The 27,990-nt window shown below is 50.0% G+C and overlaps 1 protein-coding gene across 3 annotated transcripts; it reads right to left on the reverse strand.

The window, feature by feature from the left end:
* TRAF7 (TNF receptor associated factor 7) lies at positions 1–27,969 on the reverse strand. Of its 3 annotated transcripts, XM_065732737.1 has the most exons (21): positions 27,853–27,969; positions 19,119–19,237; positions 18,820–18,877; positions 17,813–17,904; positions 13,963–14,079; positions 12,564–12,656; positions 10,885–10,918; positions 9,464–9,647; positions 8,633–8,767; positions 7,589–7,806; positions 7,100–7,173; positions 6,020–6,068; positions 5,444–5,571; positions 4,302–4,384; positions 3,794–3,833; positions 3,345–3,461; positions 2,232–2,354; positions 1,471–1,590; positions 1,170–1,301; positions 913–1,032; positions 1–667 (listed from the first exon to the last, which is right to left on the reverse strand). In XM_065732737.1, exons 2-21 carry the CDS (start codon positions 19,197–19,199, stop codon positions 653–655), a joined length of 2,013 nt encoding a protein of 670 aa, XP_065588809.1. In that variant the 5' UTR covers positions 19,200–19,237; positions 27,853–27,969; the 3' UTR covers positions 1–652. The 3 variants fall into 3 exon arrangements, with proteins under 3 accessions (XP_065588809.1, XP_065588810.1, XP_065588811.1); XM_065732738.1 differs by lacking the exon at positions 13,963–14,079; XM_065732739.1 differs by lacking the exons at positions 17,813–17,904; positions 18,820–18,877; positions 19,119–19,237; positions 27,853–27,969 and adding an exon at positions 14,362–15,124.
* Positions 27,970–27,990: the final 21 nt, after the last annotated feature.

A 27,990-nucleotide genomic window follows, 5' to 3' on the forward strand; every position in this document is an offset into this window, starting at 1 on the left:
AACTCTTTCCACTTTTATTGTCAATGAAGAAATAATCAAATCTATATTACAATCTTAAAAACAGTAGAAAATGTGAGTAAAAATGCAACGGAGGTTTTTTCTCTTTAATGTGGAAACCATTATTACAGGGCGGTGAACAATGGGCTTGTGTTATTTGAGAACTAGCTGTGGCATAAAAATCGTACCTGGCTACTCAAGGAAACACCTCTTCCCAGATGGATCAGCCTGACGTCTTGGCAGTAAAATTAAATACTAGAGACAGAAAGGGCTTGGGGACCTATCCCTGGGCACGGCCAATGCTCAGCTCTACCATCTATGTGGGACCACCTCCCAGCCCCCACCTGTGCCCACCTGAACCACCAGGTCCCGGGTTGGCCACGAGGACCCGGTTGCTGCGGTGAGGGCACCATGTGGCTCTTCTGCTTTCCCCCGTGGCAGATCTGAGGGAATAACTGGAGCACCTGTGGGCCACACTTGTCCTGAGAGCTGCCCGCTGGGGTCCTTGCAAGGGGGAGAACCGCAGCTGGTGGGCAGCAGCGGGCAGTGCTCGGCGTGGAGCTGCAGCAGTTCTTCAGAGTGGTGGCATCACCCAGCAGGCCGACACAGGGAGGAGTTTTTGGTCTTTCAGTGTGCAGAACTAGGGCGGCTCTCGCTAGCACGTCCAGACCTGGAGGAGACAACAGCAACCCGTGGCCCTGGCAGTTCTGAGCAGTTCCACTGGCTTCTCCTCGTCATCTCGTGGAGTTTCTCGTTGGGTTTTCAGCCCCCACAGCACCTCTGCCAGGAGCTCAACCTCCCACCCATTGAAACTCATCTCCTTGGTTATTTAAAGCCAACCCCTCCTTCATTTAACACCCTACTTCTAGCACTGGAAGAGACCAAAGCATCACAGAGGAGGCCGAGGAAACCAACCTTTACAGTGCTGTCCACAGCGCCGGAGAAGAGGCGGCCCCTGGAGACTGCAAGGGCTGTGACACTGCCCTGGTGCCGCAGCAGTGTCTGAGTACAGATCATGTTGTCCATGCTCCACACCTGTGGGCACACACAAGGTATGAGCCAGAAGGCATGGACAGAAGAGGATTCCCCATCCATCCTCTCCCTTCTAATGCTATGTTGCTATGCAGCAGTGCCAAGAGCACAGCCCCAGCTGCACAGCCCCAGACACATACCCTGAGGGACCGGTCGTACGATGCACTGAAGACTTTGGTTTGATCTGGTGTGGAGATGACAGCAAGGGCATAAACTGTACCCACGTGACCAGTCAGCGTGCGGACTTGTTCCTTTGTCTCTATGTCCCAGACCTGTGGAAGGAGAGCAGGGCTCAGAGCTTGCAGGTCATCACCCATTCCAAGGTGTTCATCAACTCTCCATGCTCTGGGTGCACCACAAAGGGACCAGCAGAGCCAGGCTCCCAGTCCCTTGCCCCCCCCTACAGCCCAGCACATACAGATTGAACCCTGCAGCCCTTACATGGATGAGGTTCTCATAGGTGCCACACACAATGTGGTGGTTCGTAACAGCAATGGAGTAGACGCTGCCTCCCGATGTCTGCAGCACATGCACACACTCCAAGTTTCGGATGTCCCAAATCTGAAAAAGCCACCAGAGCGAAGGATGAGACCCATGCAAGCACCTCTCTCCAGGAGGGAGCTTCCTTGAAACCATCCTCCAGCCACACAAGGTCAAAAATGGTGGAGATTGCATACTTTGTGTGTGTGGCTGCACACACGTGCACAAATCTGTCTCTGAGAACACCAGAAACCGATGCGGGCAAACTAATGGGGATTTATTCATACTAAGGAGGGAAACTTCACATTCTCTGGTGTCATCTAGATGCTGAGAGGTGAACTATTCATCAAAGCCTGAGCCAACACAGATGAGAGCACTTTGGAAAGCACGTACAGATTTATGGTAACTCTATAGCCAGACAGTGACCTTCTCCTCTTATCAGCAGCACTGTCAGCACAGATAACACTGCGGCAGCTGCAGAGGCAGCGCGAGGCGCCACGGCCGCCTTCATCTTAGCGAGCATCCCTGGGCAGCTGCACTCACAAGGAGCAGCCAGAGCCCTGAATTAGTGCCCACAAAGATGCAATCAGCACACTAAAAGCTAGCACGTCAGCAGTGCTGCAGCAGTGTTCTCGCATCTGAGCAGCTGCCTTCTGTCCTGCTCAGCCCATGCTGATATGTATCAGGAAGAGCCAGTGGCTTACAACTGCCATGAGCCTCACCTTGATTGTTTGGTATGATCCACTGTACAGATAGTTTTGAGAAGCCACCAGTGCTCGCACCCAGTGATTGAGACCTGTCAGTTCTTTCTTCAGTTTGAGCTCAGTACCCACGATATCCCAGACCTATGGACAGTACAAACACACACAGAGGAGAGTCAGCTCAGGGCCCAAAAAGCTCACCAAGTGGAATCTTGTGCTGGTTCTCCAGCCCCATGGGAATCAGCTGAGCCCACTAGCTGGCAGACACAATAACTACGCTGAATAAGCATGTTTCCTGAGGGCTGGGAAAGCTTGAGCAGATCCTGCACTATTGCTGGCAGAGACCCTTCCTTAGCAGAGCTATAGGCTTGGAAAACCCAATCCTGTGCTGGACTTCTCCTCACAGCCTATCCATTCCCACAGCTCCTGAGAAACCTCGGCTGAAGCCCTCAGCACACAGGGACCAATGGAGCTCCAAACAGCACTGCTGACCCACTCAGCTCACGTGGCAGAAAGTGGCTGAGGATGACAAAAACAGAAGGCCCCATGTGCTGCTTTTGCTTAGTGCTGTCACTTCCAGCCCCAAGCGCATTGCAAAACCACTCCAGGCCCAGATAAAGAAAAGAGCATGTGCTCTCTTACAGATGGACAGTCCCATAAGCCGCCTCACCAGGAGCTGGAAGCAGAACCAAGGGAATCTAGCCAAGGCTTTAAAGGGCAACTTGCAAAGCTGTTCCCTGATTTCTGCATGCTTTGGGAAAAGAACACTGATTCAAGATCCTTTGGAGGCGGTTTCAAACAGGCAGCCTGAATCCCCAGCCAATTCTGGGCACTAGGCACAATTCCCAGAGGTCTGAAGTAGGTGTGTAAAGAGCCCAGGAAAGCACACACTTGGGAACTGCCAAGGCCCTCCACCTGCAGCCTCAGGTTTAGAGTTAGAAGGAACAAAAGGGTCTTTTCAGTCAGGTCTCAGAAAATGCCTAACCAGCACAGAGCACAGTGCTGACTGCTCCAGAAAATGGAGTAATAAGTTACAGACTAAAATGCCGCTTGATTCCTGTGTGGAAACTGCTACCTGACAGCTTGTAGCATCAGTCCCCATGCAAACCAAGAGGAGCTACCCCACAGCTCTACCTTGATGGCTTTGAGGGAGCCGCTGAACAGCATGTTGTGCGAGGAGACCAAAGTGCAAACAGGATTGTCATGCGCTCGGATCGTGTTCACTTTCTGCAGATTTTGGATATCCCAGACCTGCAAAGGACAGGAGGAGAGCCCATGAGGGGCAGGAGCAGCCCCCGTGCTGAAGCCCTTCCTCTTTGCTTCTGGAGTGAAGCAAAAACACAGGCACCAGTGTGAGTCACCAGCCTGGCTCGATGTGCTCAGTCTGCAGGGAGTAACCAAATCCAACCCTTGGGTACCCTGGTTAAAGGCATAGCATAAAGTACACATGAGATATCAATCCCATCACTGGCAGATGAAAAGCTCTATAGAAACCAGGCTGCAGGTCCCTGCTGAACCACAGGGGCTGCCCTGTCAATCCCACATCTCCACTCCCAAGCAGAGCCAGGGTCTCAGGTACTCACAATAATGGTGCAGTCAGCAGAGCCACTGTACAGCTTGTTCCTGTAATGTCACCACAAAACAAAAGGAGGTCAGTGAGGACAGAAGCCAGCACAGGGCCTGGTCTGGTTCCCAGGCTGTGTGCTGGGCCAGGAGCTGCAGCCCCACAGCTTCACTGGGCCAAGCCCCAGAGCAGCAGCCTCAGGAGCAGGGCTGGGGTTGCATGTGGGGCAGTTAGATTGTCAGTTCCAGCAGCAGCCCAGCACCATGCCAGTGAGCAGGGAAGAAAGAAACCAGGGTGGCAGCAGGAGGCCACAAAGATATGCCGTTTGTTAATCTTTTAAGATGTGAGATTTATGAAGGGGTCCATTCTTAAGGTGAAATCCAGGATTTTGGGCTCCTCTCCCCATCACCCACACCTCCAAATGCACACGCAGCCCTGGCATGTGCAGGACTCAGGATGGGAAGGTGCAGTGAGGAGGCCCAGTGCTCATCCCCTGTCCTGCAGGACAGATGTCCCTCAACACTCACCCCTGGATGCAGAGAGCCAGTACAATTCCATCATGACCTTCCAGGGTCTTTTGGCACTTGTATGTGGTACAGGTATCCCACACCTAACAGGAAACACAAGGCAGCAGAGGGTCACATGCCTGCACATACAGTGGCTGGGGGCCTGGGCAGGATGTCAGCAGACCACAAAGGCACAGAAAGGAGGAAACAGACTGTCATCTGGGCACCTGTGTTCCTGTCTTCCAGGCAGAGATAAGCATGTCTAGAAGAGGAAATTTACTGCAGAGTTGGGATGAAGTTAACAAAAGACACTGAAGAGGAGCACGCACCAGCCCTCTCCAGCACTGCCTTTCACAGCCCCAGGCCAAAACAACACTGCTGAACCACAGAAGCAGCTCTTGGGCTCCTGTTTTAGAGATTCACACCCTGTCCCTGGGGGCAAACCACACAGCACAGCCTCCTCTGTCTCTGCCACTGCAGAGCATTTTCCCCACTAAGCTCTCTCTTGACAGAGTTAACGTGAGAATGTGGTGCTTAGCTGGTTCTTGGTGTTGCCAAGAGCAGCCAGCACTGGGGAGAAAGCTGTTCTCTTTCAATAAAACACAAAAATGTCCGTAACTCTTCCATGTGGCTTTGCTCTCCCCCGAACAACCTGACCCCATGTGGCTCCCCAGCTCAGCCAGCAGCCACCACAGTGACACTGGAAACTGTTGCTTAGGTTGCACTGGAGCACTGCTGTCAGTCTGAGCTACTGAAAGCAGGGCAAAGAAAAACAAAGTCATAAAATGGAAAAAGAGCTCATTTTATCGGGAATTTTTTTTTTTTTGAGATGACATTTTCTAACAAGGGAAAATAAAAACAGAAGCTGAAACAGACTTAGATGCCTTAGACACCATATAAAGCAAAACCACAGACAGCAGGAATGAGAGTCTAAACAGGGCTCCACAAAAAGCATGTTTTGTCTCGATTTCCCTATCACATAACATTTCCCTACTGAAGTACATTTTGCCTAACTATAACCATAAAGAATCATTAAGGAATTCAGGAGGAACACTGGGCAGTAACACCCCCTTCAGCCTCCCAGCTGTACTGGAGCTCAGATTCTGCCTCAGCTGGAGCACTTTTACAAATGCAAAGACAAGTGGAAGGGGCAATGCTCTTACCTTAATGGTTTTGTCTGAAGAGCCACTGAAGAGCAAATCTCCTATGGAGTAAACGCACAGACACCAGACGGGGCCCTGGTGCCCCACAAAGGTCCCCTTGCACTTGAAGATCTGCTGAGGATCATAGGCTATGGAAAGAAGAGGGACAACAGTACTGCACCACACCGTGTGCCCTTGGATGGGACAGAGCTCCCTCCTTCCTCAAGTTTTAAGCTGCTGCAGCAGCCTGGTTGGATGGTCCCATGTCCCACCCTTACAGCTCATTACCCTATCACTGCTTTGAGCCCCAGGACTCTCTTCCCTCATGCAACTCTCAGGCTGAACCTAGGGAGGGCAGAGATGCAGTGCCCACTTGATATCTCCCAGCAACCAGCAACCCCGCAGCGCTGTGAGTTAGCTCCCATTAACCAAATCTTGTGGCAGATCATCTCCCACCAGTCTGCTTCAGTGGTGGTCCTGTGCACAAATCACTGCTGCAGAGAAAATTGGTACTTTGCCTGTCTGTGACTCAGCCTGAAAGGGCTTACTGCCATCACCCAAAACCAGCTCAAGCAGATGAAAAACAGGTATACTCACATCCAAGGATGCCCATGTTGAGCCGAGCATTAATGTGGGAAAGCTCATCCTGAAAAACAGAACAAGCTGCATGAGCTGCTGAGCTATCAAGACCAGCCTGCCCTTCTGGGCACTGTCCCCATCCACTGCTAAAACAATTCTCATGTTTGGATAGATTTTGACTCCCTGTGCAGGCTGTCCCCCAGCAGCTGACTCATTCTCCAGTCGGAGATGTCCTGCCCTAGGACTACACGTCTACATTCCTCTGTCACCTTCCTCCAGGGACCACAGGGTTCTGACAGCATCTCAGTCCTGCACTAACATCTTCAGTATTCATGCAGGCACAACAACACCTTCCAGAATATACTGTCCTTGCTCTGCCATTCACCAGATTCCTAATTATAATCAAGTCAGTTATGAGGGCTGCTTGCTCAGCTTGGCTTTTGAAGCCCACGTTGTTGGAGAAGAACTGGAAGATCTCTTTGCAGTCTCCTCCACAGCCCAGTTGCTACTGTACCCATGGGGATCTGCTTCATCAGTATGCTTAGGTAAACCAGAACAAGCTCCTCCTAATCTGTACAGCCAGTGGGATGCAGTCTGCCTAAGCTAGGGAAGAATGTCTGTCCAACATCAGTGCCTGAATAAGGTCCAAAATCATGAGACATCTCTCACTCCCAGCTTGTTAGCAGGGATCTGTTTATTTGCCTGCTTTCTCTGAAGGCAAGAAGGACACACTGTCCCTGTCTAGTATGAAAAGTACAGCAGTGTTCAGACTTTACAGCAGAGGTCTCTCTTTGTGCAGCAGGTGTCCTTTACTCTGGTTACACCTTTCAAGAGCAGCAACAGGCTAAGAAAAGGCAGCATAACCAACTAAAACAGCAACCTAGAAAATACACCTACTGAGCTGTCTGTAATTCAGCCTAGAGGAAACCTTCACCCACACTCCAGTTAATGTAAAAACAATCCAAAGGTGGAGTAAGCAGAGTCAGCAAGCTGGAGGGAGCCTCAAAGATTCCCCCCACCACAGGAGAAGCCCAAGGAACAGCAGAGGCAGGATCTGAATGAGTGCCACCCTGCCCAGCCCCAGGGCCCCATCCTCACATTCAGCATGGAGGCATCCCTGCGGAACTCCATCAGGTCCTCGCTCAGCTTGCTCTGGTTCTCATCCAGCACATCTACAAGAGAAGGACAAGATCATAGTTAACTTCTGAGGCCTGGATAGCACCCAGGGGAACAGAGCAGAGGACACATGCTGCCATCTGACTTTTGAACAAGGGAAGGGCATGGTACTCCAGTATTATTGGCTATTCTACTCATTTTTGTGGGGAAGTGTGCCCATGGACTACACAGAAAGAAGCCACAGAAGAAAGGTGGCAGCTGCCTGCAGACATTCCTAGGGCTCGCTGTAAGAACAGTGACTGGAGGCCCTATGATATACAGGCAGCATAGAAATCAGTGGAACCCCTTTGTTCCTCCTGAAACTGTGCAGCACCAGTTTTAAAAACAGAATGAATCCTACAACACAGCATCCTAACAGTGCTGCCCTGTCCCCATGGCTCTGACCAGGCAGCTCGTCTGGTACAGACTCACCAAATTTGAGCTCCAGGTTCTTTTCCAGCTGGTCAATCTTCTCCGAGAGCTTCCCCAGCATGGAGCGCAGGAAGGCGATCTCCTGGTCCTTCTGGGCCATTGCCACCTGCATCTCATGGAAGCGATCATCCGTCTGCTGAAGAAACTCCTTCAGACCCTCAAACTTGCACATCTCCAAGTGGGTCTCATAGGTGTCTTGATTTCCTATGAATGTACACCTACATGGGGAAGGCAGACACTGGTTTGGAGCAGGGCACACTCTGGGAAATGTACTTGCTCAGTTGGCTCCAGGCCTTCAAGAGTCCCCAGCTGTTTTCCTCCTAGAAGGAGCACTGGTACTGCAGTTTACCATCCTGCTGCATTACAGAGGCCAAGCAGCTCCCATTCTTCCAGACAAGGCACTGGCTACAAACTGGTCTGTCTGTCTAGGTAGTTGCAAGGAGCAGCAGATCTTGGGCGAGACACAATGTGGTATCCACAGGTGCTCACCAGGAACCCAATCTAAGTGCCATCAAAACCAGTGGAAAAAACTGCTGCTGACCTAAAGTGGTGCAGGCTGCAGCATGGCAAGGAGTCAGGGCTGCTTTGGCAGGACTTCATTGCTCTGCTTCTGCCAAGACATCACTTTCCATAACAGTAAGCTTAAGCTGCACAACCTGCAGGGAACCCCCAGCCCAGGCTGCACCCTCTGCTCAGGTGGCAGTCAGCCCTCTGAGGCTGATGAGCAGTCCTCGTGCCCTGGGAGAAGGGCTGGTTTGAAACACTGCCACGGTACTTGCTCTGTCCTCCAGCTCATTCTGCTGCTCACACACCTCATCCCAGCAGCCAGCAGGGCTTACAGCTGTGAGGCACGACCTGCCTGTTCTCAACAAGAGGCCCGGGGGCTGCCTTCTGCAAGCTCTGCCAGCCTAATTGCAGTATAAGGCACTGCACTGGGTAGAGCTGCTCACAGCCCATGGGGCTACCAGAAGGCAGCAGTAGCCAAAAAACAGCTCAGAAATGAGCTCAGTGCATCGCTCCCACTAAAAAGCACCAGCTCCTTACCCGTACTTGGAGTGGGGGCACTTGATGTGCTCGCACTCTTTCAGATGTGCCTCCAGGTTCATTTTCAGGAGAGGTGGGCAGCTGGGGTTATTGGGGCAACGAACTGGCCTGTAATCACAGCTGCTTTCATGGTCTCTGCCCATGGAGAAAAGCAAAAGGAAGGAAAATCAGTGACAAGCAAAAAACTAACGGAAATCACACAGATCACCAGGAAAGGAGCTAAGCAGACCTGTGGTCAAAAAGCCTTCCATTCTAATGCTGCAATTACGGCTTTAAACTTTTATTTGGTCAGCAAGTTGAGAGCAATAGGGTACACTTATTCACGGAACATCTCATTTTGCAGCTGATAGGCTGAGCCTTCAGCCAGCTATTAGCAGCAGGCAACGGCCAGGTGACAGCAGGAAGGTGAATATATATAGAGTAAGGACAGAAATGGATTTTGGAAGGCACATTTCCAGGATATAACCAGGATAATTCCTTTTACAAAAAGAATCCCCTAAGTCCCCTCTTGACCACAGTCACAGTGTTCCACCCCAGAAGTGAGGTGGCTGCTTCCACGCTGTCTGTCCTGATGCTGACTGCCAGGTAAGCCATGAGCACAGAACAGCATCTTTTCCCCGAGACCTTCCCACCTGTCCCCATGCTCAGATTGAGACACAGTGAAAAGAACTGTCCCCAGGTCCCTCTGCCTGTTCCTACATCCTTGCACAACCAGAAGAACGCTGCAGGTGGGAGCTGTGTTGCAGCCCGGGGTATCACAGATACAGCAGCGATTGCTGGTGGCAGGGCCCCCACCCTGGGGATGTCACATGCTGGTGACAAACCACTTACTTCCTGACACTCAGTTTAATTGTGAACGGGCATCCACGGGGGTCCACCTCAAAGGCAGCAGGCTTACTGCTGGCTGTGGGCCGGCAGCCATACTTGCAGTGAATGAAGAGCTCCCCAATCTGCTCAGCTACTGCGATGTTGTTCACCACCACAGTCAGCTTGGCGTTGTCCACAGGGCACTTCTCTGCAGGTGGGGAAGAAAAAGAGTCAGTGAGGGCTGAGACGCTGCGGGAGCACTTCCAAGAGTCTCTGTGTGGAGATTTTATTCTTTAATCTTCTCTATCCAAGATGGCCAGCTCCCACATTGGTGACAATGGCATGAGCCACAAATACTCACACACTGTCTGAAAACTGCCATTTCTGGTCTGCCTGGGAGTTTGGTGAAAAGTTCTATTTTGTGTTAATCCATGGCAATTCAAGGTAATTGTCAGTGAAGGAATGCCACTCTCCTTGAAACTACCTTGTGCATGCTGAATTGCAGAAGTATGCACAGAAAGTGCCCACAAACCTGGTGATGCCCCACACATAACCCCTTCTTCCACCCAAGCCTGGAGCTAGCTAGCAACAATGACACAAGTTGAGAGGACAGGAACAACTCGGGGCTACAACTGCAAAGCCTTTCGTTGCAGAAGTGTTGGTTGGGATAGATTCAGGGCAGCACAGTGACAGAAAAATCGGCATGCAAATCTGAGGGACTCCCTGACATGCAGAAGATGAGCATCTTAAAGCAGAAAGAGCTACTGTTTGCTGGGCTCCTCAGGGAACCTCCTCAGGGCTTGCTGTTCTGCTAATACAAATGGCTTTGTGCTGAAACAAGAGGGACACAGGCTCATGCCAAGGGAAGTAATTTTTGGAGTGCAGAGCCCAAACCAAGAGAGAAGTGGTCAGGCCAGGCTGCCAGCCAGAAGCTGGGGCTCCAGCAGGCTGCTGGGAGAGTGGGGTGAGCTCCAGCAGCTCTGCTCTGCAGGCAGAGCTGGCACTGAAGGGATAGGCAGACAGAGAGCTGGCACTAATGGGCTGGGGGAGGAGGGCTTGGTGCTTCCCTGCCAAACACGGCCCCCTTGTTCCACAGATGGATAGCCACAGAAAGCTTTCATTCTGAAATCAATGGGTCAACTCTGGGCGAGACACGTATTATCCTGGGATTATCCATTGCCTATTCCTGGATCTGAGAACATCCTGTGCCCAAGAGCTGGGCCCAGCCCTCCAGTGCCCGTGCTATACCACATACCATCAGAGCTTAGGGCTTCTCAGCCACTTGAGTCCCAGTCCCTCACTGCTGCAGTGGTAGCCCAGGACTGACAGACAGCTTGTTTAAAGCCCTTCAGATATCATTCTGCAGGTTTCTTTTAAGTGAAAGCAAACAAACCAGAAAATTACAGCATTTAGGTTGCATCACAAAAGAACAGTTCTGTACTCACCAGATGTTAAGGCACATCTCCTACAAAACGTGTGCTGAGGAGACAAAGAGAAAAAGCAGTGTCAGCATACACCGTATCAGATAAAATTATCCCCTGTGGCTAATGACGGGAAAGGTTGGAGAGCCCAAAGCCTGTTGCACAGGGATCTCAGCAGCTGTTCTGTCTGCTGTGTAGCTCAGGGTGCTCTGGGGTCTGTAGCAGAGGGCAAAAACGAGCTTAGAGGAGACAGGTGGTATAGGGAGCTGAGACTCCAACACAGCTCCTGCTCCTGAGAAGCACTAAGTGCATGGTTTGATCCTTTGAGGATCCTGCTCTGTTCAGGATCAAGACATAGAAATGTCCTGCAACACTGACATGCCTACTCCCTAAGTCCACATGGGATTTATCCACTTTGCCCTTCGTTTTAGTCCCTGACACTCCTTTTTTTTTCCTGAGCAGTCTCCAAGCAGAAGAGCATCAGTCTCTCCCTGCCCTTGGCCAGTCAGCCCGTCGTACACACTCCTCTGTAGCTCTTCTGTTGAAGCTGTCCAGCTCCCAGGTGCATGGGACAGCGATTTGTAAACCCCTTTAAATGCACTGTAAATTTTGCCACTTGATAAAGCTCACTCCCCATTCTTACAGCAGAAATGTATGGCAGCCATTTAACCTGATGAAGTAGCAAAGTCAATCTAACATGCTAAAGAAGATAAAGAAAGAAACAAAGGCTGCAGCATTTCACGGGGCCTGAACTCACTCTGATGGGTTCTCCAGGGCCTCCTCAGACATATTCCCCTGCCCCAGGGCCAGGGCTTGGCAGCAACACTGGAGGTACTGCAAGGCGTTATCTGCAGCCCTGCTCACATGGCCTTTTCCTGCCCTGCACAGCTGCATGCTACTCTTTCCAGATCTGCCAAACCAGAACTGCAAATGAAGCCACTCTGCTTCCTGCAGGAGATTATTTTTTCCAATATTAACCAGTAAATCTCTGTGTCTCCATGAAGAGCTGCTTACTGAAATGATGCAGCAAAACTGTACCAGCTTCCAGAACCTCCAGGGACAGCACCCCCCGCAATAAACAATCCCACTCTGTGCTTGTTGTTACAGCTCCATCCTAGCAATCTGAAGATCAGAAGCATTAGTGAGCCTGTCACAAAGCCATCTTTCTTCAAATGTAGCACTGAAGCAGTAATAATATACAGCTTCTATCAAAATCTCAATAAAATGGAATATAGAAGAATATTCATAATACTCTGTGCCTTTCATTAGAAGATGCCAAATCCCTTTGCAAGCATTAACTAAATGAAGCTTCAAGCCATTCCTGTCTTATAGAAAACACTTTTTTAACAACTGAAAAGCAACTGTTTCCAGGCTGCCCAGAGGCAGCAACACCCTGCAGAGCCCTTCAGACAGGGAATGAGGAGTTTTGACATCACTGAAGCCAAAGCAGGGAGACTGAACATGGCCAGGCCTGGCAGGCTGACAGTATACCTCTTCTGGGAAAAGCAGTTCAGTTGTGAACAAGCCTTGGGCTTCTCTGGCTAACTGCAGACTGGTTCACAGCTGCCTTTGGGGAACCCTGCCACGTGCTCAGCAGCATCTCTGCAGCCACTGACAGCCACTGGGACAGTCATGGCTTGGCTGTGGGTCACCTAGGACAGCTGTGGAAGCCAAGCTCATGATTTGGAAGAGTACTGCCTTACCCCACAGGTTGTGATGACCGGATCCTTAAACACACTACAGCATAGCTGGCAGCACAGCTTCACAGATGGCTGTTCAGCAAACACCAGTGGCTCCTAAAGAGAAGAGAGACAGGGACAGAGAGCAGAGTTAAAACAAACCCAAGAGCTTCCAGCTCTGCAAAAGGCTCAGCAAAGCAACTCTTCACTGGTGAGCCAGGGGCCCAGGACACACTAAGGATGTCATAATCTCTAAATAAATATTTGCTTGGATCTGTTTATTTCCAGCATGCAGGAGGTAATGGAGGAATGACGCTGGGAATGTCTGGACACCCTTGGATCATCACAGACTGGGAGCCACTTGCATCTGGCAGGATTGAAAAACTGACAGCAAACTGCCAGAGATCATCTTTGCAGGAAAACCTCAAGTCACCAGAGCTGCATGCACTGCACTGCCTGGTACTGTCTACATGGCTGGACTCAACAGTGTATTGTCAAAAACATTCTCGGTACTAAGCCTGAAGTTTAAAAGCCATTTTATGACAGCTTGCCCTTTTGTAATTTGAAACACCCAGAAGGAAGTGTTCTTTCACTCCCTTACGATACAAAAATAACACTGTTCTGCCCATGTGGGTCCAGCTCTCCCAGTTTTTTACCAACAGAGACTGCTTGAACAAGGGCACTGGGCACATCCTGTCCGAGTGGCAGTTCTGAGTGGGGCTCAGCGCATTTTAAAGCAATCACTGCACTACTTAGAACCAATCACTGCAGTTTACTCTCGCTTTTTCATCCCACGCTGCTCTCACAACTGCAAACACAACCCCCTGGGTCCGTAAATATGAAACACACACTTTTATCCTAGATCTGTGGCAAAATGCCACCTGACCTTTCATGCATCCATTCTAGGTTAGGCACTGGGTCACAAGCTAAGTGCTGCTTAGAAGTGCCTTTCCCTTCAGGGAGGGACATGTGGGCAATTCCTTGCTACCTCCTGGGGCTTACAATGAAGTTAGTGGGGTGCCACACAACCCTAAAGATAGGATGAGGCTCCGAATCAGGAAGGAATTGTGTTAGCTTGCCTGGGGCTAGACCACCAGCCTCAAGATTTACAGCTCCCTACTGCTCTACAGCAGAGCCAGGGAATCACGCACCACTTTGCAAAGCATTACAGTTTTTCAGAGAAGCAGAAAAGTCTCACCATCATCCCCTATTTACTTTTGGGGAAATGGTACACAAGGAAGCAAAGTAACTTGCAGAAGTCAGTAGGGAAAACAAAATTATAACCACGAGTCCTGAACCTTAGTTGGCAGACAACATGAAGATCTCCCCATGCTAGCAGTATGTACTCACGGGAGTCCGCTAAGTTACTCTTTTGACACTGAACTTCCCAATACTGCTCCTTCCGACAATCCCAAATACCTACTGGCTCCTCCTCTTCCTCATGGAGTGAGAACGTCGAGCGCAAGGACATGTTGGACTCAGAGTGCAATGAACGGACGGAGATAGCGGAGTCAGAGCGGCGTGGGGTGCTGATCGGAGGCTTCAAAGAGATAAAAACCAATTCTTGTTATTGCAAATAACTCCCCCTGCTCCAAAACCCAGAGAGTTCAATTCAGCCCCCCCCTCCACCAAACTCAGCTGCTCCATTTGTTCATCCGCTCTGCCAAGCTGCACTGAATGGTCTCTGCATGCCTCCCTGCTGGGGACACCACGCCGTGCAGGGACAGGACAGTCACAGTCCAGCTCCAACTCGCTCAACTAAGCTGGCATCCAGATTCCAAGCACGTAACTTTCTCAAAGGTGCATTTGTTTGGATACTTACTGCGCCCACCCGCAAAGTAACGGCTTGGAAGAATTAATCCTTCGCAGAAAGCTCTGTAAATCTCCCCCAGAGACAGCTACCAGCTCCTGCAGTTTCTCTAATCTCTGCAGCAGCACTTGTTGTTTCGCTCACGATCCAACTTCTGCCAATTTTTTTTGCGTAAGTGTGGAGACTTCCTTCTATTCAATTCAGCAGCAGGCTGACTTTGTCGCTTCCTGCTTGGGAGGGGAGAGCTCAGTGGACACTGCGTGCACCAATCAAGAAAATTCCCACTGGTTACAGTGGCCTTGGGGTTGGCTTTGAGGGAATGCTGCCACTGGAATATTAACCAGCAGTGCATCCCAATGGGTACAGTATCAACCAGCAGCGTGTAGCCAAGCTGCAACTCAATGTCAGAGCCAAAATAGAGACTTCAGACCACTGGGGCTAGAGGTCTAGAGCAGATGGGAGCACAGCTACTGCTGGGATACTCTGGAAAAGATCCTTCTGGCAGATGGAGAAAAGTGTAGGGAGAAGCAATTCAAGCTTTCAAGAGCAGAATGAATGAACTGACAACGAATTGGCAAAGTGAAGCCAAAAACTTTCATGCACTGAACAACAAGATGTCCAATGTCCCAGCTGTCTGCACCTGTGGTACCATGCCTGCAGGGCAGGACCTCTCAATTCAGGATCTCTGAGCAGATCCCACCATACCAGGCTGCTTCCTGCACTACCCTGAAAACAGAAAGCACCCTGCTCATGTTCAGTCTGCCCTGGCTGAAAACATGGAGTAGATTAAACCAATGAAAGAGCCTGGGGGGTGGGAGAGGCAGTCAGGAAATTCAGCAATAAAAGATGCAAGATGAGCTTCAGGGAAAGTGCACTGCAGGGGGAGTACACTCCTCACTGGGCTGCAGGAGAGGAGCAGCACAGGATCCTGCTGGTTCTTCACACTGCTCCACTTGGTAATTTTTATGGTACTGGGATCCCAGGAACTCAGCAATGCTGCATCTGCTTAGAAGCCAAAGTATAAAGCTCCTTCTATAAAAGGCGTGTTTATTGGCTAAATATGTAAACCTTGAAGAAGAATATTTATGAAATAAATCAATTTTATGCACATCCATTAATTACTTTCCTCTACTAGTAATACAAGGTTATTAAAATGACAAGAATGGCTGTGCATAGCTCCTGTTCTGGAAGTGAGACAGAGAAGAGGGCAGCAAAGGCAGGCTCTGCAAAGGCAGTTTAAGCAGCAGCACAGCCCATGTGCAGCAGCAGGCTGCATCCAAGAGCATTTCCAGCAGGCTGGGTGTAAGACATGGCCTGGGTGGATATAGGACACCATCTTCAAACAGCCCAAAGGATAGGAGTGCTCAGACATATTTTGATGGGAGATGAATAGCTTGTGGCTGGCTGGTAGCTTAGCCCAGCCGCTGGTTCATGGGCAAAGCTCCCTGTAAACTGCCCAGACCTTGGACAGCTTCAGTCAGCCCTTCATCCAGCAGTTCATACCTGCCCCAGTATTCAGCAGTAATCTTTAGGGCAGATTTCAGAATAGGTAATCCCCCATCCTCTCCATGAATGCTCCGGTACTGCCCTTGTTCCTGCTCCCTGAGGCTGGGAACACGTGGCACTGTTTTCAGGGAGGACGACAGCAGATGCTCACTAATCCTTGCCTTGCACGCAGAACACTCCACTCTGCTCTAGGTTTCATTAAAAGAAACTTTAAAAAGAAAGAAGGGGGAGAGGGGTCACAGGAGGGCTCTGACTCCTCTCCAGCTGTCTCTTTGAAGGCTGATAAGCCCTTGGCGGCTTCCGGAGAAGGGTAAAACTTTGTGATCAGGAAGGGAAATTCCAGCTTATTTTTTAACTAAGCAAAGAAAGCTTCATAAAGGGGTTAGCAAAGTTTGTCTGGAGCAGCAGGCAGAGCAGGGCAGCTTGTGGTTTGTTCGCACCTCATGCTGCAGGCTGCTTCCTGAACCACTCATTATTCCTTCTGCTATTTTTGCTTAACAATAGTTAGCACTTCAGGAAGGTGGACTGATGCTATCCAAGAAAGACGACTGAGAATAGGTCCTAGGAGAGATCTCTCCTATTGGCTGCACACCTCATTTTGTAACAGGTTTCCAAAGGAACCAAGGAGCTTTTCCATCAAACAGATCGATGCAGTGTCCCCAGCACCCCTGCTCCTCGTGAAAACCCTCATCTCTACTCCCTAAGAACTGTACAACCCATGAAAAGGGCGCAGTGAGCACAGTGCTTGGTCCACTGGATTGGTGCTGCCTGCCAGGAGCTGTATGGAGCAGTGGTCCAGCACCCTGGGGTCAGTGATGTGATGGAGAGCTGCTTCTGCCAAGGACACGAGCCAAATGTTCAAAGGACTTCTTGAAAAACAAACACATGCTCACATAAAACACAGCAAGAACTCTGAGCAACAGAAGGAACTTGATAGGATGCTGACAATAAAGCTCTTTGCAATCTGGTGTCAAATTTATTTTAAGAAGAGCTGTTGCTCTGCACTGTTGCTGTGACCCCAGGGCCTAAGTGAATCACCAGCAGTGATCCATGTTTCCCAGGTTCTGAAGCTGAGTCTCTTAACATGACACAGTCTACATGCACTCACTTCAGATGGAGAGGCTGCTACTCACATGCCTAAATCTAAGCAAGATCCTGTGGCTGTGAGCTGGGGCTGGGGCACCAGGCACCTGATCACGTACTGCTTTTGCTGCTGAGGTTTGCTTTGCCTCCGCCAATCTTGATTTAACTGATTTAGTCAATTACATTTCTCCTTAAGCAACTGTTTGGTCACTAAATTGAAAAAAAAAATTACTCAGAATTGTGTAAGGTGAATGAGAAACTGGATACAAAACCAGGCAGGGCTTCTCTGCAAAGACTCCGGGACATGGGCACATTTGTCTGAAAAGACCCTGCTGATGCAATCCCCAGGAGCTGAGCAGTCTGCAGGGCTGGACATCCCACTGCAGGTTTCAGTCTTGCTCCCTGTGGTCAGAAGCCCCACCTGGAGGTGGAAGGAGGAATGCATTTTCTAGTCATAGCTGCTGTATCAGCTGTGCTGCTGATGGAGATTGACACAGCCACAGCCATTGGTGCCAACAGCCCAGGAAGGTCAGAGCATCCTGCTCACAGCAGAAAGAAGGTGCACCCCCACAAGTAGGTCTGTGGGATTTGTAGCTCTTGGGCTCTGTAACAGCGTGACACTTTCAAACAGTCTGAAAATGAGGCCTAGCAGTGCCAGACCAATGGCCCAGGTCGGAAGCTGCCTCTGCTGCCTCACTGCCCAACCACAGGAGCAGGCAAGAAATGCTGAGGCTGCTCCTGCCTCCACTGCAGCTATCTGTAGCTGATGTAACAGTGTATGGGAATGCAGAGGGAGACAGAGCAGCACCAGATGTCTGTCATTTGAGATACAACCGGCTAAGCCAGTCACAATGGGCCTCTTGGCAATACCTACCATGCCATCGTCCTCATCTCGTGGGGAGTAGGTGAGTGTGCTGGAGGAAGATGGGGTCCGACGATGCTGCTTAAAAGTATTGGTTCCATCAGCTTTAAGGCAAATGAGAAGGAACAAGAAAGCTCCTTAGTAACATTTCTAAGCTACAAGTGTATGTAGCTGTAAGTGTTCCCTGGAAAAGATTCCCTTTCATCAATTCCTGACCTGAACATATCAGTACACACACAATAATCCTGATCTCTGACAGTTTGCTGAAGTGCAAGCCATCAGAGATGTTTATATAAGGATAGTATTACTGACTTACACAAAATTTAAATGTAAATACTCAGGAGTCCAAAATGATCTAGAGTTTACACATGTAATCCAATCATTTCCTCCAGGCAGGTCATTAATTTCCTTATCTAAATCAGTGTCAAGTGCCAGTTTCTTATCTTCACTAAAGTAAGAATATTTTTATTCCAAAGTGAAACCAGATCTTTTCCTACATTCATGCTGCGTATCAGAGCTCAGACTCCTCACCTGCTGGGCTTTGAAGAACAAAGCAGAAGAATTTTAAACAAGCAGGTACGTTCACACCCCCTTCCATGAGAGCTAAAATGACCACGGGGGTTTTACCGAAGTGTCCAGAGTGATACACAGGCAGAGAGTGAAGATCAGAATTTTCAGCCCTGGTGACGATTGCATGAGAAGTCATCACAGGGATAAATAAAATTTGAAAGTAAGCTCTGTATCAGATCCTGTTGTACTATCCTAATTTCAGCAAGATCTTCCCAGTAGTTCTCTGATTTGTGCACATGCTCATTCCATCATGCCTGGTGAGCAGATGTCATGATTAAGTAACACTTGGGCTGTGTAAAACTAAAAACAGCACTCTGGCACCTGTCTGCAGTGAAAACACAGTGACTGTCCCTACAGCTCTCTGAGCTGTGAAACAACGACGAAAAGAAGCCTGGTAGGATTCACACCCAGTGCTCTGGGGAGAAGCCCCACACATGAAATGCACTCACCCTTTGTGATAGTCGTCACAGCAGAGTACGCTGGCCCAAAAGTTGTTTCCATTCTTGTCTGAAATATAGACAGAGTGAATGTCAGTGTGTATCAGTGCAGCACAGCCTGAAGGCTGAACTGGTGACTATAGGTTAGTATAGTCCATATGCATTCTTAAGTTTCATTTGTGGCTACTGTGAATTTTCAGGGGGGGAAAGTATCAAGTTTTCTACTGTTGTCATCATTTTCTCAGAAGAAAGGATGAGAACACGAGAAGCAACCCCAGCCCCTGCTCAGTGCTCATGGCACCCACACTTACCCCGTTAGTGTTGTCTGAAGTAGTGATGGTTGGTGTGCCACTGGAGAAACGATTGAAGCGAGCGTTCTTGTTAGAGCTCATAATCTAGACCAGCACTTGTTAGTCATGGGAAGTTAGCTCTGTGGAAGAAAATGGACAGAAAGAGAGTTAGGTTTGTTGTACATCTTCTGGGCTTGGGGAGCATTTTCCTCTAGTATTAAGTCCAAGTATTTACCTACATTCACATAAGCCGAGCTTTTCAGAAGCAAGTGGCAAAGTCAAAGTCAGGCCCCTTCATACCACTCCTGGGAGAAGTATTCAGCATTTACAAGCGTAAAACTGCTTCAATTGCAGATGAGACTCCTCAGCAGTTGAAGAAAGACAGCACCCCACTGTCCCACTATCACTCTGTTCCAAATGAGACCCACAGAGACAGCATGTGCCAGCTGTGCCTGACAGTCCCATCACAGAGCATACCACACCATGAACAGGCAGAGGGGTCTGAGCTGAAGCCACAGAGGGCAAAAAGATGTAAAGCTGCACCAGCAAAGCCCTAATCTCTCTAAGAAAGAAACCTTACTTTAACTAACACATCTGTGATTCTGGATTTCCCTCAGTTCCTGCTCAGAAACAACCCACAGATCATCATCCAGAGAGAGAACTCCCCTCCCTCAGAAGGCAGCACAGGGGCTCATCGCTCTTCTTCAGTTGTTTACCAGGTTCAAGTTTGCAAAGTCAAAATATTGCACAATAATAATCTGCAGAAGCACATGGAGTTTGCTTTCTGTAAGTTATTCTGAAACCCGATGCTGGCTTGAGGGTCCTAAAACAACCTTTAGAGCAGGGTTTCTGAAGCTGCTCCCCCAGGAAGGAGCTGCAGCTCCTCACTGCCATCCTAAGGAGATGCTGCTGCCCTGGACAGTTCCCATCGCGGGCTCAGCACAGCACCGAGCTCTCCTCCCTGGCTGCCCCTTCATCCTTGTGGCTGGAAGTCAGTGTTGGCACTCACAGCCTGTCCCAGCACGCACAGTGCTCCAGGAATAAGCTGCTCAGGAAAAAACCTGCTTAAGGATCCTTTTTTGTCCAAGGTACAGTTAAATCTTGGTGTTCTCCCTGCCAGCCTTGGAGTCCAAAGGCTAAGAAGGCAAACCAGACAGACAGCAGAAGTGAGAACTGACTGGCCAGATCCTGTTGATGAAAACACAGTCCAAATCTGTTTCTGCAGGACAAAAGCCAAGCAGCAGCCAAAGCACCATGGGCTGCATCCAGGCAGGGCAGTGGTCCTGGTCACATTCCCTGCAGGAACACCTGCCTGCAGCCAGGCTGGGGCTGCTCCCCATGCAGCAGCTCCTGATGCAGGCAACTTGGCTCCTCCTAGCAAGCAGTCTTCTCTTATCCAAGGGTGACACATCCCAAATCTCCAAGCACTTCATAACAGTGTGATCACCTCTTCTACAGATGGGGAAACTGAAGCTCAAGGTCTGACATGACCATGCAGTGCAGCTGGGACCCAGGACTTGTGTGGGGCTCCCTCAGTCACAGCCCAAGAGCCCCAGCTGTGCGTGTGTCCTGTGCTCACATTTTAAATGCTGCAAACGTGATGCTGGAGAAATCTCCAGCCCCTGCCTTGCTCGTGGCCAACTGCTCTGCTTCCTGGCACAGCATGCTGTGTCCTGCATGGGACAGCATCCATGGAGATCACTGCCCCTGGGGCTAAACTCTTGGGAAACTCTACAGGCTAAAAAAAAATTATTAAAAAAAAAAAAGAAAAACAAACTAAAACCCAACCCAAAGCAACAAACAAACACCCCAAAACGAAGTCCAGAGCTATCTTAAAAACACAGATCTGAATAATGTTTTCCAAACATTATGAAGCTCTGTCCTGGCTGCTTTCAAATGCCAGATCCCTTAGGAAATGCTAAGCAGAGTTGCTGATGTCCAAGAACAGCAGGAACGAAGCAGGACCACGCTGCTGCATCGTGCAGATCGAGGAGCTGCCTCCCAGCTGCAGCACAGCTCCAGCAGCTCAGAACTGCAAGTAGCTGGGGTATTCAGGGGCACCACTTCAGTAAAAATGCAGCTTCCCCTGCTACAAAGCTCACCCTGAGGAATGCAAGATCCCATTTCAACAGATTGCGGATAAATCCAAAACAAGGAAGGGAGCACAAGCTGGAACACAGGGATTTTCCATCCATTTGTGCCCCAAACCCTGCAGTGTGGCTGAGCAGACTACCTGTGAGCAGCAGGAGGTAACCTGCCCTGCATCTCCTCTGAATAGAAACGAGGGGAATGCAAGCAATGGAAAAAACGTCAAGTTGAATATTTGCCAACATATATAACACCAGCTACCACAAAAATAGCTGCTCTCAGCCCAAACCTCTGCAACCATCGAATATAGGAGTGATTTCAACAGAGCAGGCACGTCTGCAGAGCAGCCTGCTGATGCACTCTGTCACAAGGCATTGAGAAAGGCCTTTGCCAGTTGATATCAAAGAACTTAAAAGGAAACAGAGAAGAGATGGTGTTCTTGACATTAATAGCAGCTTCCTGAAGCACTTACAAAAATCCCCTCCAGATCTCTGAACCACGGCTTTGCACCCAGACCTGTCGGATCTGAGCAGAACCATGTCCAGAGGAGATGCTGCCAACCATAAAGTGAAAGCCTGGATTACTCTGTGTTATAAAAGACACGCACTCTGTGACCTAGAAGGAATAACTAAGATTTAAAAGCAATCACAGGACTGTTTCGGTTCTTTCTCAGATGACAAAATACAAAGGGGCTGCAGAAATCCTGAGCATCTCCAGCAGCACCACAGAGCAGTGGGTCAGCAGCACTCACACAGGACATAGCATCCTGATATTCTGTCCCAGGACTCTGCAGGATCAGCTCATGGCTGACAGAAAAAAAACCAGCAGCTGCAGCAAGAGGGCAAGCTCCAATCCTCCTGGTGCATGAAGAGCTGCTGGAAGCCCTCATGTGTCCAGGCAGCACAGCCCTGCATGGGCCCAGCCTATGACCCAGGCTCTCTGTGCATGAAGTGGTGTTTATTTTTGACAGTAAAAAGGGGAAGAAAAAATCTCCCTTGGAAAAAGGACACTGTGGGAACCCGTTACTCACTGAATCACATGGCTGATAGCAACCAGATGCAAAGGAGGGGAAGGGCTAGTTTTCAGCATTTGCACGACACAGGGATAGATGCAAGCTTCAGATGCAAGGAGAAGAAAAGCCCTGAAGTTCCTAGTTTGGTAATCCAGGCAAAGAAAAACCCAACCACCAGCAGTAGCTGCAGACAGCTGGGAAAAGCAGCACTCCTTTTCCCCACTGTAGAGCCCAGAAAAGCAGCAGCAGAGCCGTTCTTCACTGGCTGTTTCCTGCTGCTGCCCCAGCACTACACCTGCTTTGTTCTTCCTTCTTCCTCCCTCCGTTCACTGAAACTGCCTCTGAATCTATTCACCCACAGTGGGGCTGGCAAAATCATACCCACAGGAGTTCTCGCCGGCAGGCAAGGCATGGTGTGCTGCTGAAGGCAGGCATGGGGGTACCCTGCAGCCTGGGAACGGGCCGCACTAATGTGAATTTCCTTATTTCACTGCCCACGTACTCATGGTAAAACACAAGTTTCTGTTCCTCTACTACACCGCAGCCAGAACAGGAAGGGTTACACATCCTTTAGGGGATTGGCACATCACTGGGGAAATACTACTATTACAAAAGTTAAAGTGAGCTATGCTGCTCTGGCAGCCCGGCTCAGCAGGATGTGGAGCATCACCCCACAGAAGGTGGGTGCTGAGAGCAGGGGACCCAGCTCACTCCTTGCCCAGTCTTTGGGCAGGCTCTGTCCACCCTGTTCTGTGCTAATGAGGTGTTCTCATTGTTTTCCATCTGTGAAGTGATTCTCAGTGGTCCACAGCAGCCTGAAAAGGGAGGACCATGCTCAAAGCATGCATGAGGCAGGGCTCATGAGCTCAAAACCCAGAACTTCTGCACCCCACAACCTCAGCACAGTCACCAGCCTTCCTGCCCAGCGTCTCTGGCAGAAACAGCATTCCTTCATCAGTGCTTGTGAAATTCAGTAACAGCATTTAGAGAACATTGCAACAATGGCAACAGCAAGTTATCTAGTCTGACCTGTAGGACATGAGCCTGGACAATGTGGGTGAGCTACAGATCCCTCAGACACATCTCACAGGGCGGTCATAACATGGGAAGGGAGAGGGTACAACTCCTCAGGTGATCCCTTTGCACAAATGCAGTTCAGAAAACGAAAACATTTTGTATGAAATATTTTTCTCATCCAAAAGGTTAATGATTCTTTGGGATGGACAGGCTGTTTGCAATAGTTGACACCAAAATGTAAAGCAATAACTTTCAAATACAAGGTCCCCAAGAAGCACTGCTGAGTAAGCTTCGTTCAACATCCTCAGTTATGGAATAAGTGGTGAAATCTCAAAGAGTACAGATTATTCTGTTTCTAAGCTTTAAGATTTACAAAGTCAGGAAGCCTGTGAATATACCAAACTTGGGTCTGTTATCCCCCCAACATTCTGTCCCAGTGTGCCCAGTGAACCTAGCAGGAATCTGATCTAACACAGGCAATAGGAAGCATTCCTTCACCCTGCTAACAGGGAACACCAGTGCCTGCTGCCACTGTGTGCAGCAGCACGACTCAGAAATGTGCAACAGGTCTATTAATGGATACAGAAGGACCCATCGAGGACATGCCTCCTCACATTCCTAACCCATCTGCTCTGAGTGCTCAGAAATGGTGAGGTGAATGGATGGTGGAAAGCAGTCGGGCTCGTGCTCCGCGCTGACAGCTTTCATTTGCAAGGTGGCTGCAGAGAGCTGTGTCTGAGCTGCTGGCTCCTCCTGCACCCCTGGGGTGACCTATACACGGCCAGGCATGTGTGCAAGAGATGTGCGTCAGTGCCAGAAGATCAAACATGGAATGAAGCTCAGCCCTACCAACAAAGCACGGCACTTCCAGCTGGTGGTTGCTTGCTTTTGTGGAACAGAAAGGCTTTTCATCATGCACAAGATTTTTTGTTGCTTTTAAAAGCCATACAAACTTCTCTGAGCTGAAGTGAGACCAGAGCAGTGCAGAGCTGTCATCAAGAAAAATAAATGTGACATTTTTAATTGCTGTTGCTTTTACCATTGCTTCATTTTACTGTGGAGCTGAGAGGACACATCCAGCATGACAGAAGCACCGCTGTTTGAACGCAGCCATTCCTTTCTGCAAATTCAGTTCAGAAAAGGAAATCATTTTGTAGTAAATGTTCTTCTCTTCCATAAGGTTAATGAGCCCTTGGGACAGACAGGCTGCTTGCAATACTTGATGCTAAAACCTAAAGCAATAACTTTCAAAGGTGGCTGAAACAGGATCAAAAGCGACTGCTCTGGTGGAACAAAGCATCTCATTTTCCTCAAAACACTAAAATTGAGTTAGAACAGAGGCCAATGTTCAATGCTGTTTCCATGTCACAAAAACCATAGTTGAAGCTTTACTTCCATTTTAGGAAGCACCCATCTCCCACAGCATTTTCCTTGCACATGAGCTGCAGGCGAGGTTTGGCAGTGCCTGACCCTGGTTGGTGCTGGTTGAGTGCCTGCACATTGCTACTGGTTTGGCTGGAATGGGTGTGAGCAGAGCCTTCACATCTGGCCCTTATGCACAATGAGCCTTAGCACTGGCCCTAAAACTACAGTGCCACACACTTGTGATCTTTCCCTTATTCTCACTTAAAGAATAGGAATCCAATAGATAAAAGGGCTCAAATTCCTTCACAATACAAGAAATGCACAATAGAATTCATAAATAGTGTTGGTCAAGCTCAGAGCTCTCCACAAATCCACCACAGCCCAGGGAAGGGAATAAGGAATTCTTCCAACACACACAATTTACATGCAAGGAACTCTATGGCACACCAGGTAATAGAACACTCCTGCCAATGCTGTCCTGGTAGGACAGCATATGAGAAAGGAAAGCCTATGCCTGGAAGGCTTCAGTTCAGTGAGCAGTGAAGCAGCAGCAGGAGCTCACGCAGCAAACCTGCTCCAGCAGCTCCTGACTGCCTTGCTCACCTCTCAGCTCCGCTGGCACTGTGCAGGTGGCTGAGGCCAGGTTCAGCAAAGCTGCAACAGATTAAAACAGAAAGTAACCCAGCCAGGTTAAAGTCACAAGAAACCTGAGCCTATCATCATTACTCAAAATCCACCAAGCATCACTTCCTTCCCCTGCTCTCCCCAAACATCTTCCAAAGCCTTGAAACTTGATGACATGCTCCTGTTTGCCTTCTGGGTGCAATCAGCACTTTAAAGATCCATCTGAAATACATCAGCTTCTTCCCAAATAAAAGATTCCAGAAAATTTCAGTCATCTGTGCCTCTTTTTTTTTTTTTTTTTGCACAGTTTTCTGCTGAGAACAAGCTGGAGAGCCCAATCCAAAGCAGCTAACACTGTGCCAGGGACTGTTAACCAGCAACCCACAAACTGTAGTGCCTTACATGCAGCATGTGAGCTGAGTAATGTTCTGCCCTTAGATAAACAAGCACAGAATCTTTGATTCCTGAAGTAATCAACAGAGATCAATTGTGGCTCATCTACTGAGCACTGAAGCTCTGAGCATTGAGCTTCAGTGTCTCACACCACACTAGGAAGGTTGTGTTTGAATTACCTCAGTGGACAGCCAGCAGCTGCACTGCAGTCACGACAGTTTGGGATGCAAGGGAGAGGCACTGAGATGCTACCTCACCTCACCAACACCACCTCTTTAAACAACATAGATGGTTTTGTACTTCTGAAACCACCAGGAACAACCTCAGAAAACACTCGCTGCATTGCTCCACACATATTACACGTCCTTGCAAAGGAGGGTCACAAAACTAGCTCAACACTGCTCCAACTAGCTGCAGGCAACAAGCACCTGCTTCTGAACCCACACTGGATTTCAGACACCTCTTGCTCCCCTTTAAGGCACGGGGAGGAAAACAGCTCCTCCACGCTGCTGCCAGTGAGCACCATGTTCAGCTGTGGGATCCAGCCAACGTGCACACCATGCTGCCCTGCTGCCCCCATGCTGTGCTGTGCCCACACCAACCTGCAGGACTCACCACTGGCAGCCTGGGTGCAGCAAGGCTGGGCGACATGCCACCAGGATCCAGTTCCTGAGCTGCAGGCAGGCTTCCCTCAGTGAGAATGCTATCTGTGTGCGTGTATGTGTGTATTGCTCCCCAGTGATGTAAACAGAAAGGCATGCGAAGCAGTGGGCGACATGTAAATTCGGCTGGAAAATCCCACAGCTCAGCCAATCCTCGTGCTGCCCTGTGACTTAGCCCTGGCTGTTCACAGACCAGAGAGGTTAAGAGAAAACAACCTGAGCATGCACTGCTCAGTGCCTGGGACCTGAGAAATCCGCAGGGACAGGAATCACCCACCATTCACAGTGACAGGAGTGCCTCGCCCTCTTTAAGTAGTTCCCAAACTGTTCATAATACTGAATATCGAGCAGCCCAACAAAGAGCAACGCAGTCTGTGCTCACAGAGATGCTCCAGGGAAAACCAGCTCACTAAGTCAACTCATTGGCACAGAAAGGAAGAGCATACCCAGGCTGCTAAGTGGAGCCCTTTAGTAAGGAGCAGCACATATACCTGAGGATGGGAGTCCATGGCACAACAGCCTCCTCCAGGCAGGTGTTACGTACCCAGCCAGCCCCAGGGCAGGGGGACATGGCCAGCACGGACTACACTGTGAGGGACTGCATGGGAGGGATGACACCAGGCATAGAACAGGGAGGGAAGAGGTCTGATAGCTGGAGCACGTCCACATTACACAAGTATTTGGTTAGTGAAACCAGGATTTGCCTTCCTCCTGGCACAGCTGGACTTGGCTTCAGAAAGTGCCAATCTGGGCTACAAGGGGCTGGAAGATGGCTCAGAATCAGCCGATGCTCAACCCATGGGGTGACAGCTGAACACCACCCAACTTCAGCCACAACTCCAAAATGTCTGGCACACAGAACCAGCCCATAAAGAGCCCTCTGTACTGCCGTGCCTAGATTTACCCTGAGTTTTCACAATGCCACCTTGGACAGAAGCACTGAGGGGCACCCCAGGATTCAGGAAAACCTGCAGGGCACTAAGCAGTGCCCAGATCCTGTCGCTTCCTGCCTGACCCTTGGGAAACTCCCAAATTCTTCGGTTTCCTCTTGCCAGACATGCAATGAGGACAGCGCTTTCTGTTCTCTTTGAACCCCTGGTCAGTACGGATCAGCACAGCCCAGCACAGCACAGCACAGCACAGCAGCTTTTAGGGGTGCATCAAGCACTAGAGCTCGCTGCTTAGGACGCGCTGCAGTGCCTCGCAGGGGTGAAAGTGTACAGGGAGGCAACAGCAGCCTGCTGGGGTAGGAGCGAATTATTGCCTCCCACGGCCAGGTGTGGGGCTGAGGAGCCCTGAAACGCTTCTCCCGAGGGCCCGGCCCCGGCCTGCCGCCCCAGTCCGGACCCCGCTCTCGTACCACGCTTGTCGGCCCCAGAGAGGCAGCGCAGAACGGCCGCGGGTGCGGAAGGCGCCCATCCAACAGCGGGAGGAACCGCTCCGGAGCGGTGACAAACGCTCCGTGTCCCGAACTGCGTGAGGGGCCCGCAGCTCCCCGCCCGGCCCGCCCGGCCCCAAATCCTCCCAGCGTTTCCGCAGATCCGCGTCGGCCCCGCTCGGCTGGGGGTCCCCCTCAAGCACAGCCCCCCCGTACCTGGCAGCGGCGGCGGCCGGAGCGCCGGCACCCGATCCCGGCACATCGCGGCCCCGGGCCTCCCAGTCGCTCGCCTAGCGGCTCAGCTGCCGCCCTAGCCAGAAGAGCAACGCCCTGCGCTCCTCGGGACTTGTAGTC

This window comes from Cyrtonyx montezumae, unplaced genomic scaffold (assembly GCF_038088225.1).
Source record: "Cyrtonyx montezumae isolate F1298 unplaced genomic scaffold, pur_monq_1.0 scaffold_16, whole genome shotgun sequence".
Taxonomy (NCBI): Eukaryota; Metazoa; Chordata; class Aves; order Galliformes; family Odontophoridae; genus Cyrtonyx; species Cyrtonyx montezumae.

Coding starts and splice junctions, on each gene's coding strand:
- TRAF7 (XM_065732737.1), bottom strand. CDS start 19,199: ATGAGCTCTAACAAGAACGCTCGCTTCAATCGTTTCTCCAGTGGCACA. Junction 17,905..18,819: donor TGTGACGACTATCACAAAGG/GTGAGTGCATTT, acceptor TTTGCCTTAAAG/CTGATGGAACCAATACTTTT. Junction 3,834..4,301: donor CTGGCTCTCTGCATCCAGGG/GTGAGTGTTGAG, acceptor GTGACATTACAG/GAACAAGCTGTACAGTGGCT.